The 11,611-nt window shown below is 44.8% G+C and overlaps 1 protein-coding gene across 1 annotated transcript in view; it reads right to left on the bottom strand.

The window, feature by feature from the left end:
* Positions 1–3,343: 3,343 nt before the first annotated feature.
* The window catches only part of PTBP1 (polypyrimidine tract binding protein 1), a 31,176-nt gene continuing 22,908 nt past the window's right edge, over positions 3,344–11,611 (bottom strand). Inside the window, exons 10-15 of the mRNA XM_054398472.1 lie at positions 10,917–11,059; positions 8,261–8,294; positions 7,552–7,644; positions 6,742–6,958; positions 6,165–6,242; positions 3,344–5,028 (exon numbers count right to left, since the gene is read on the bottom strand). Coding sequence (XP_054254447.1) covers positions 4,896–5,028; positions 6,165–6,242; positions 6,742–6,958; positions 7,552–7,644; positions 8,261–8,294; positions 10,917–11,059 — 698 coding nt within the window. The 3' untranslated portion in view covers positions 3,344–4,895. The remainder of the gene's footprint in view (positions 5,029–6,164; positions 6,243–6,741; positions 6,959–7,551; positions 7,645–8,260; positions 8,295–10,916; positions 11,060–11,611) is intronic.

Below are 11,611 nucleotides of genomic sequence, written 5' to 3'. Positions count from 1 at the left end.
CTTCAAGGCCAGACTGGATGAGGCCTTGAGCAACCCAGGCTGGTGGGAGGTGTCCCTGCCCCTGGCAGGGGGCTGGAACTGGATGGTCTTGAAGGTCCCTTCCACCCCAAACCATTCTATGATTCTCTGAACCCTCCCAGCACTGACTGCTACCAACCTTATCTAGAAGCCCAAAGGGGAACAGCAGATGCTTGTTGCAGGGCCCCAGGTCTTTCCCATTTTGGAGCGGGTCAGGCTCCAGTGCAAGAGGAACATTTGCAGAACCAAACCAGAGCCTTGCTCATCCCTGCAGGGCAGTGAGGGACACACTCAGCTGGGCCTGGCTGTCACACCAGCAGTGAGCCAGCCAGGCCAGAGGCAGCTGTTACAAATCCCATTACACTCTCCAGGAACAAGAAATCCCTTCGAGCAGCTCCAGGCTCTGCAGGACCTGATTCAGCACACATGAGGCTGCAGCCCAGAGCCAGCCACCTCCCCACGCCCCTGTGTGTGACAGAGGGAATGTGGCCAAAGGACAGAAAATGGTAGAGCCACAGAAGCAACAGCTCCATCCATGGCTTCCACCCCTCAAAGCACAGGATGCCTACCCCTGTGCACCACTGCTCCCAGCTCCTGACTGCTAGGAAGGAGGGCACTGGAACAAGGGACAGGGCTGCAGCCCTTCTCCCTGTTTGAGACCTGCAGCAAGGCCTCAGGGGGGTGGCTGCTGCCCTTAAGGGGCTCCGCTGCATGCTCCAGGCCCGGGGTGGTCTTGCACCCCATTGTCATCCCCCCCCCGCCAGGAGAAGCTCATTCAGCCACCCTTCCCCCTCCTCAGGAGTGCTGTCACTTCCAGCACCAGAAAGCTAGGGACCATTTTCCTTTGGGGAAGGAATTTTAACCCTTAAGAACCTAAACCAATGTGAGGAGAGCACTGCTTCTGGGGGGTGGCTCAGGCCTGGGGAGCCACACAGATTAACTCTGAAGTGAGATAATCCCAAGAGGAATCTTGCCAGCAGCTGCTGGATGTGGAACTGAACATCCAGCGGGCAACTCTGAATTGTCTACAGGCACAAAACCAGAGAGCAGGAGATGTTGGACTGGAAAAGGAGTTATTTCAGGGGGAGTAGCTGGAATGTATGGAAAGTTTAGGAACATGAAGTAAAAAAAAAAAATAACCAAAACAAAGGGTTGGAGAGTGACAAAGGGAAAGCATCAGTGAGGGCTCCATGACCTCTGAACCCCCACCCCAAGCACCAAGGGGCTCAGACCCACCACCCCTCAACACCTCACACCCAGCACACCCCTGGGCTCCTCAGAGGTGCTCATAGGGGAACATGGAACCAACCCAGAGGTATGAGAAGAATTTAAAAGTCACATAAAATGAGGCAGCTGGAATTACATCAGAAGGAAAAACAAAACAAAAAAGTAAATAAATCAGAAGCAAAACAAACAGGCACAATAAAAAGATAGGAAAAATCAGAAGCAAAGAATACAGAAGAAATTTATTGAAAGCACAAAGTACAGACTGGCCAATAACTGCATTCTACAATCTGACAGTAAATAAATGGAGCTACAGAAAGGTACAAAGGTTGTTATAAAATAGTTTTTAATTTCTTTTTTTTTTCCTTTTTTTTTTTTCTTTTTTGCATTACAAACATTCTTTGAGAAAGAGGCAATGGAATCGTTTCATTTATTTTATTTATTTAATTTTTTTTTTTCTGATGTTGTGTCTGCTTAACCCTCCCCCAACCCCCAAACACCTTCCACAATACTGAACCTGTAAGAGCTGTTATCAAAATATACAATACATCTGGTCACCATAAAAAAAAAAACCAAAACAAAAAAAACCCAAAACCAAACAACTGGGTTTTGCTGCCCCTCGTCTTACAACAGGTATATAAAACAAAAACCAAAAAAAAAAAAAGAAATCATAAATATGTACACCCTTTTGTTACTCACATTCTTTACATGCAAACACAGGGATCCAAAGGACAGAGCCTCCCCTACACCCCCAAATCCCTCCTCTCAGGCCTGGGCTTTCTGGGGTCACCTCACCTATTTTTTTTGTTTTGTTTTTAAACTTGCATTTAGCAAAACACAGGCACAGCCTGCGAGGGTGGCCAAGGCCACCACAGGCAGGTTCTCATCCTGACACATCTCTCTTCCCCCAGGGTCCCAGTAGGGAGGTTGGGTGATGCATTTAACACGTTGGACCAGGGCTGTTCTGCTTGGGTTGAGCAGGGATCTGCAGGGTGGTGGCCCTGAGTGCTGGTGCTCCCTGGCTGAGCTGGTTTTACACCTGGGGAGGCAGATGAGCAAGCCAACTCCAGGTGACAACAGCCACCCAAGACACTTAAGGTCTGCCCTCCTGATCCCTCAGACACCAGTGAGGATGCCCAGAGCTCTCCAGAAGAGGCTCAGGAGGCTTCATGAACAGGCTCACTGAGACAGAGAAACCAGCATCCACACCTCAGCTGGGGCACCACTGTCACTGGGAGGGTGTTTGTGCTCCTCAGCCACCCCTCTGAGGACCTGGGCAAAACCAGGGATCACCAACCTCAGGCAGCAACCCAAGCTGAACCCCCCACGCTTCACTGCACACACTCCTCTCCAGCATAATTCACATCCTGGAGTTCAGGGAGGAACTACAGAAAGTTAAGACTTCTCCAAACACTCAGTGCTGGGCAAGTCAAGAGCTCCCAGGTGAAGCAAGGAAATCAAAACTTGCAACACTAAGACAATTAAAAGAAAAAGAAAACCGAAAAAAAACCCCAAAACAAAACAAAACTTTGGTCCACAATTTGCAGAAAAACCCTGAAAAAAAGTACAAGATTTGTGTTACTTTGCATCCCAAGAGGTTGCAGGTTAGAGGGGGAAAAAAAATGTAAGGCAACATTGGATTACACCAGAGAAGGCAGAATGGCTGGGAAAGAGTCATAAAAGCCAGGAAACAAACCAAATCAAATCTGGTTGGGAAAACACAATCTGCTGCATTCTACTTTTCAAAAATTCCCTCCTAGAACTTAAATGATCTGGGCTTATAGGTTAAGGTAGAAGAAACAAAACAAAATAAACCAAAACAAATCAGCCTGGGTCCTTTTACTTCATTTGCCAAGCTGCTTTGTGCTCCTTAATTCCCAACATGGCTTTTCCAAGCTGCTTTGCTCACCATGATTTCTTGCCTTCATCACATCACTTCCCTCCCTCAGTCATGACCTCAGACCTGACAACTAAATTCCTGCCCTACAGCTTCAATTACAAAAGGGAAAAAAATAAAATACAGTATACAAGGGTAATAAGCACAGGAAAAAAAAAAAGAGGAGTAAATTTAGATTATGTTTATACCATTCTTATCATTCTATTAAAAAAAAAAACAACAAACCAAAAACAAAAACCAAGGTACTTAAACTATTTCTTTTGCATATAAAGATTAGAATATTTGGTCAACTGGAAATATTGCTAGGCACAGATGACAGCAACAGCATCCAAAAAAAGTATAATACAAAGAATTAAAACGACGACAACGATGAAAAAAAGCTCAAATGCTGAAGACTTGCTATCAAGGATGATGACAGAGCTACATTGGTCTCATTATCCATCTCAGATCAGGGTGGGGGGGCACAAAAATAAAAAGTGACTCCCCAAGGACCTCTTTTCTAAACGTGGGGGTAAGTCAGTCAAGAACTCCTCAGAACCTAGCTGAGTTCTTTCAGATAAAGATTATTTACACACACGCACAGACATGATCGCGACAATGATTCGTCTTCACAAGTGGCCTGCAGTGGTTGTGGTTTTGTCTCTCTCCATCAATGCTCTTGTAATGGATAATGGAATGTGATTTGGCCTTGGGAATGTTTCCCCACCCAGAGCCCTCTCTGCCTGCTGTGGTGGGTTGAAACTACCACACCTAAACTGGGATGTTTGGGACAGAAAGGTTGGAAAAAAAAAAAAGTCTCCACCAGGCAGAGCGAGCAGTGGCATGGAACAGGTGATACTAAGACACATCAAGGACAGTAGGGGACAACTGCTGGGAGAGTCAAAGCCCAAATATTTTCTTTATCCACTTTGCCAGCTCCACTCTCATCCTCTCCTTACCCAACAGAGCTCAGGCATCAAACCCTCAACTCTCCCAAATCCACTCCCTGCAGTTCAGATGTTTGGTTTGTTTGGTTGTTTTTTTTTTTCCCCCCTCAGAAGAAGGAAAAAAAAAAAAAAGGTTTAAGGCACAGGACAGCAGATGCACAGTTAAGGTAGATTAATGCAACTTAAAAAAGAAAGATCTTTTGTGCTGGGTGAGTTGGGAGCTCCTAGCCACCAGCTGTTCTGCAGAATCCTGACTCAAAAAGGCGCTCAAGTGAATTTTAACACAGTGGTTTTAGGTCTTTGTTTGTTTTATCTTCAAGGCATAGATGGGTAAAGAAAATAAAAAAAGGCATCAATGTGAAACCTGATAAACTAGGGGGAGGAGGTGGGGGGAAATCTGCTTTGTTTTGTTGGGGGAGGAGGAGGAAGAGGAGCAAAAAAGGGAGGGGAATTTCCCAGAGCAGGTTTCCAAAGTGTAAACTTCAACTTGTGATTATTTTTATTTGAACAGTCAGGAGATTTTTTTTTTTTGTTACCCATCACCACAAGGTCAGCAATATGGATTTAGATTTCATTTTTTTTTTCTTTTAAAAACCGGTAAACTGATTTCTCTTTAAAAAAATAAAATCTCTGTGGTCTTTTTAAGGTCACTTCAGCTGCATTTTTTTTTTTTTCTTTAAAGTGGCTTTTTTTCTTTCTTTCTGGAATGATGGAAGTTGAAACCCTCGTGTTCAGTCTTTTCAAGGCAAGGCTGAACCCAAGAGGTTTTAAGTCAAGTCCATTTTTTTTTTTGTTTTTTTTTGTTTTGTTTTCATGCCTTCCAATAAGCTTTAAATGGTGGACTTTGAGAAGGACACACGCAGGTGGTGGTTCTCACCCAGGTCGTGGTTGTGGAGGTCAATGAGTGACTGAATGGCTTCTTCCACAGAGCCCATCTGGATCAGAGCCATCTTCCGGTCCTTCCTGGTTAAGACACAACCTTCAGTCACAGTCATGCCACCACCACATGCAGAGCTTCCCTGACTTCAGAGAATGGTTTAGGTTGGAAGGGACCTTCAAGATCATCCAGTTCCAAGCCCCCTGCCATGGGCAGGGACACCTCCCACCACCAGCACAGGTTGCTCAAAGCCTCACCCCAGCCTGATCTTGAACGTCTCTAGGGAGAGAACAGCCACAACCTCCCTGGGCAACCTCTTTCCAGTGTCTCCCTACCCTCACTGACAACAATTTCTTCCTCATCTCCAGTCTCAATCTCCCCTCTTCCAGCTCAAAGCCATTGCCCCTGGTCCTGTCACTCCCAGCTCTTGTCAAAAGTCCCTCCCTAGCTCTCCCAGAGCCCCTTCAGGTACTAGAAAGCTGCTCTAAGGTCTCCCCCTGCAGCCTTCTCTTCCCCAGGCTGACTCTCCCAGCCCCAACTCTCCCAAGCCTGTCCCCACTGGGGAGGTTCTCTACCCCTCTGATAATATTTGTGGGTTTTTTCCTTTTTTTTTCCCCCCAATGCTTTTTTTAAGGTAATTTTTTACCCCTCCAGTGGAGGCTGGAGGGCAAGCCTTCCTCATTATCCTGCTGCCCTGAGCCCAGGCTCCCCTGCCTGTGAGAACAGGATCAATATATTCTGTGCTTTGCCCTGGGTTCCTCTTGGAAGGGCTCTTTAAGGCACAGCCATCCCAGTTCACACTGGTGAGTCTGTCCCCATCTTTGTGGCCTCCTCTGGACCCACAGTTGAAAACTTGACCCAAGTTTTCCTTTCCAGCACCCAATGAGGCCAGCAGAAAATTCTCCACCCAGGTAAGTACAATATGCTTTTTTTAATTATGGAGGAGTCCATCTTTACAATGAAGACATCCAAACTTCTCAGCTACCCTGGTTTTACTCAACTTGTACTCACCACACACTCAAGTCCTGGGTTATTTTAGAGTTCTTTATCTCAGAGTCAAATATTGCATCAGTAGTGACTCTGCTCACCTTTCACTTAGCCTAAGCTACAGCTCAACCAGAACTAAGTCAGACTTCTGGCTGAGCACCAGAAACAAGCACCCTCCACCCTTCTCATCCTGAAAAGCCCAATGCAAGGAGAGACTATGAAAGAAAACACTTACTGGAAGAATTTGAATCCTTTGACTACTCCACCGTTGCTTGAAAATAACATCTTAAGGTCTTCTTCAGTTATTGAAGGTCTGAAACAAACAGTTTTGCCAGTCAAATATATGTTGGCAGTCCGATCTCTACAAAAATCAATGAGCCTTTTTCTAAGTTCTCTGGTAGCAGCTTCTTGAACTGCAAGGCTGTGAGAACCACAGGTAGGTGAGCAAACCTTTCCTCCAGCTAGATAGCAGGAGCTGACTCTGTTTGCTCTCACATCTGGAGAGATTATTAAACCTGACCATACAGGAACTCTCCATGGGGACAGAAACACAGAACTGTTTCAGTTGGAAAGGACTTCCAAGATAGGAGTCCAACCTGACACCACCACAGCCACTACACCATGTCCCCAAGTGCCATATCTACACCTCCAGCGTCACCGGATGGTGACTCCAGCACAAATCACATAAGGATAGGGGTTGGAAGGGAGCTCTGGAGATCATGTAGCTCAACTCCCCCCAGTGCCAGAGCAGGCTGCACAGGACAGCACCCATCTCCCTGGGCAGCCTGTTCCGATGCCTGACCCTTACTTACGCAATATTGGACAGGTGAAGAGTGGCAGATGGGGGAAAGATGTTCTGGAAATTTTTGGAGCCTGGCTTCTTGAAACGATGCAGAGGGGAGTTCCCAAAGTCCTTAGTCAGGCCACGGTCCTCCTGATCCGTGCGGGGAAGCTGCACTGTCTGGTGCTTGGACAGCGTGATCCGGATCGTCTTCCCCATCAGCTTCTGCCCATTTAAATGGCTCATGGCTGCAAGGGTTAAAGAGATGCTGATTCCAGCAGTACTCACTCACACAGCTACACACCTACAGCATCCTCCCCAGATCACGGAATGGCAGGGTGGAAGGGACCCCAAGGGTCATTTGGTCCAGCCTTTAATTCTCTGCAGGAGTGCAGTTGAGTTGTGCCTTTTTGCAGGGTTCATTCTATTTTCCCCTCTGGATTATAGATAGAATGGGTTGGAAGGGACCTCCAAAGGTCATCCAGCCTAACTCCCCTGAAGTCACAGCAGGATCATCCTCCACTAGATCAGGTTGCTCAGAGCCTTGTCTAGCCTGACCTTGAACATCTTCAGGGACAGGGCTTCAACTACCTCCCTGGGCAACCTATTCCAGTGTTCCACCACCCTCTTGATACTTGAACATCCAAATCTACTCTTCACACAAAGGAGCTGTACCTTCTCCAGAGCTATCCCAAGCCCACACTGCATATCCAGACACAGCTAAGGATGTGGACACATTCAGGTTTGGGGTCTTTGTTTTGGAACAGAAGCAGTAGTGAAAGCTTTAATTAACCATTTGGTCTCTTAATGCTAATGGGCTGATAGTTTGAAGCTTGCTTACCAAGCTGGGCCTGGTTTCCATCAGTCATCTGAACCAGGGCATTCTCTCTCTTATTAAATAAAATCTTCACCTTCTGCACATCACCATAGACTCCTTCAAAAAGTGAGGAAACAAGAACAGTCTTAAGCAAGGGGGGGAAAACCCCCTCCCCCAACCAAAAGTCTCATTCAACTTAATATTAGCTACAAAATAAAATAAATCAATCAATCCAACAGCAAAAACATCCATTCACAACCAGAACTGATCTCATTCCAACCATGGTTAACTTATTCTGCTCTAATTAAGGAAAATTCTTTATATAGCAGAATAATAAATGGAACAATACATTAAAAAAAAGAAAAAGACACTGGGTTTCAGCAAAAAGCAAATAAAAACAACCACCTTACTGCCAGAAGACTGAACAAAATTTGGCATGCTCTCAATAATTTAAAATCTTAACCAAAACAAAAAATAAGACATGCAAAGCACTAAACCCATGCACGACATAAAATAAAGGCCAAACTAAATTAAACCAGCAAAATATAAACCAACAACAAAAAAAAAGAAATTATGCATTCAAAACAAAAAAAAAAAAACCAAGAAAGCAAACTGCAAACTGTAACATTTCTGAAGTATCGAAAAAAAAAAAACCAACAAACCTCAACTAAATGAAAAAAAAAATAAAGAAAAAACAAACAAAGGTAATAATAAAGTGTGAATAATAACATACCGAAAAGAATAAAGAGGCATTGGGGTGTAACTCTCTTTAGAGAACAGCAGAGCAAGGCAGCGGAGGGACAGGGAAGAGGTAAGGAATCGAAGGGGTAGAGCGAGGTTGCACAAATCGTCCACAACGAGGAAGGGCAGAGTCCCCGCAGGAAATGGCGAAATTGGTTGATGGATGATGAAGTTTTCAAGATGGTTAATATTGAAGGGCAGGTTGGTTTCCGAAGAGCAGGGTTTGTATTTTTTTTTTTTATTTATTTTTTTGGAAAGGGAGTTTTTTTTAATTTTTTTTTTTGTTGGGTTTGGTTTTGTTTCAAGCAACAACAGGAAGCAGAAGTACCGTGCAGTCAGTTGGCAAAGAAATTCCGGATCAAGGGAAGAAAAAAAAAAAATTCAGGGATGGGGAGAAAAGGAAAAAAAAAGTAGCAAAAAACACAGGTCAGTAAATACATAAGGAAATATGTAGTGTTCCATCAGTCAAAAGATTTATAGATTCTACATACAATAACTCGGTTTACAGAACAGTTAATAGGTTTTACCTAGTGGAACACAACGATAAAGAAAAGGCATTTTTTACTTAAGATATACAAAGAAGTAAGAGACAGTATCACAGCAGAGTGACTTCTACAGGGAGTTAACATAGCAAAATTCCTGAAATTTTGCCTGAGCATCTTTTCTCCAATCAGAGGGAACTTCTTAGCAGAACTGACTCCATGGATAAGTCAAAAAGCTGTACTGGCCACGTCAGGACCATAGGAAGCAATCCACTGCTGTAAGCAAACTAAGTCCAACACAGAACCCAGTTGCTGCCTTTAAAGCAGCACCACAAAAACCTCAAGAGGTCTGGCTAGAGGCTCTTGCTGCAGAGGAACTCAGCTGCAGAGTCTCTTCCCTGCACCTCTGTGGCTTGGCCTCATCCTGTGGAAACTCAAAAGGGCAGGAACAGCATCTCTGCCCCTGCAGAACTCCACATGCAGACAGAAGCCTGCATCCAAAGCAAGAATCAACACAAACTGAGGTTTCTTCCATGCACCGTGGAATGAAAAGGTGGAGTGATTTCAGTTTCCATGAGTCTAGTTCAGGAAAAAAAAAAAAAAATCCCCTAGGCATTATGGCAGAGTAGTCACTCCAAAGAATACTGTCTCTTAACTAACTGGTTGTGGCACAGGTAAGTTTCTACAACACTGATTATACAGGCAATGGAAAAAAGTTTCAGGTCTGTTAGTTCACAGCTTCAGTACAAGTATCAAAGTCTCTCTAGCCCAAAGATAAGCTGGATGGATAGTGAAGAGCTCATCAAAAATACAAGGCATGAAATAACTGCTTGCTCCTACTGATGCAAGAGCTGTGCACAGCATTCAGACACTGCTCAGAGCTGTGGGTAAATTAAAGAGGCACAGCACAGCCTCTGTCACTGCAAGATCATCCTCAGCAACACACAAGTGACAGTGGCACACTGGTTGGGAATAACAGTGCCAGCTTTTAGTCGTGACTTCACTCATGGGAGTGGGCCAAAACTGACAGCTCCTGGCATGGCAGAGGAGCTCCTAGGTAAAGAGCAACTTGTCCAGACCAAAGCTTTGCCACAGCCCCTGCCATTATTTCATGCCCTGGAGAAAACAGTAATGACAGATAAAAAGAGTAGTCTGAAATATTGATTCAATTGGCTCATCTCATCCAGAGTTAAACATTTTGATCATTCATCACATCCAGGCTTCCCCTTTGATGCGAAAGAGGTTTTGTGGTTACTCTGACATCACTGCTAAAAGTTACAGAGCTTTTGCAAAGTAGTAGTAACTTGTGTGCATAGTCCCACAACAGTTAACTCATACTCTGCTGCACACACATCAGTAGATTCTACACTTTCAATCCAACAAAGAGCCAAACTGAAGGCAAATCCAAGGTACCCATATGGAATTCTTATGATGCTCTTTCATTACAAGCAGCTTTTTTTCATTCAAATATTTGCCTTTTTTTTTTTTTGAAAGAGTCAAATATTTCAACTCACTAAGTAGAATTGAAAATGTAAACTGTGAGCTGTTAAGGGAGTTTAGCTAAGGAAAAAAACTTCCAAGAATCTTGGAAAGGAAAAAAAATAAATGTGCAAGCACATGGCAGAGGGAAAATACTGCACAGGTAACAAGGTAAAGCTGGCAGGGGGTCCAGACACTCCACAGAAAGAGCAAAGGTCAGAACAAACTCTCTCTGTAGTTCTGAATTAATGGATTAAAATCTAGAACATGCTATGGAAAAGGAAGAATGGACATGACTGTCTGTGACCCCAATGACACTATGCCATGGGAATGGCAGGGAGATTCCAAATGAAGAGGGAAGGAAGGGAAAGGCATTGTAGTCTTTATGGGACAAGAGCAGGCAGGCAGCATCCTCGGTTTTGAACCAAAGAAGAGCAAGACTTCATTTGAGATGGACTTTTATTTCCTTTCAGCAACTAGAGTACTGAACTGCTTTAACTTTTGGGGCTGGCAGAGCAGGGCCATCTGCTTTTCTAGTTTGGCTGTTCCCTTTAGGATACAGCAGGATTTCACTTTCAGTGAGTTTCAGCACAATCTGTGTTCAGAAAGTGAAAGTAGAGGTAACAGGAGAGAAGGAGGGGGGGGGGAAATAGATCATAAAAAAGGTCAATTTAGGACTTCACTAACCTCAGTATTCAGATTGCTAACCAGCAGAACTGAGTTCCCTGGCCCAGTGAGGCCGGGAATGGTAATCCGTCCTGCTGCAGCCGCTGCAGCTGCTGGGATAGCCAAAGGAGCCAAAGCTCCATGAACTGCTGGGACTGGCAGGCCTGGAAATTAAAGAATATTAACCAGTAAAGAAACCCACAGTGTGGACTCTGGTGTGTTTGCTGCACCAGAAGGGAGAGCAGCACATCTTCCCTAACATGCATGTGATCAGACAACAGTGACCATGGATCCTGGGAGTAGGAGCCTCCAAGTCCTGGTGCTGCAGGAAGTGTTCTCATCTCTCAGTGTTTGCTCTTGCAGTGCCTGGTGCTCAGCAGGTGCCTCTTGGCACCACCTTGTTTGACTACAACATTCTGCAGGTTTCACAAGAAGCAGAAGCAGCACAAAACCTCAGCTCCATTGGTGCAGGAAAGGTGTCACAGAGTGCATTTGGAAGGCTCTTTCCAACCAGTGCATGCTAAAAATGCTTTGCCTTTAAAACATGCAACTGTAAGGTTTGGCTTTAAGCATGCAACTGTAAGGCTTCTCTGTTCAGGAGGAGATGAGCTGGTGGAGAACCACCAGCTGTGCTCCACCAGCTCATCTCCTCCTGAACAGAGAAACCTTACAGTTCTATTTCTCAACATTTCCAGGCTGCTCACACTAACAGCTGG

This window comes from Indicator indicator, unplaced genomic scaffold, assembly GCF_027791375.1.
Source record: "Indicator indicator isolate 239-I01 unplaced genomic scaffold, UM_Iind_1.1 iindUn_scaffold_54, whole genome shotgun sequence".
NCBI classification, from domain to species: Eukaryota; Metazoa; Chordata; class Aves; order Piciformes; family Indicatoridae; genus Indicator; species Indicator indicator.
The sequence above is the reverse complement of the archived record's forward strand: the minus strand, read 5'-3'. Positions and strand labels throughout refer to the sequence as shown.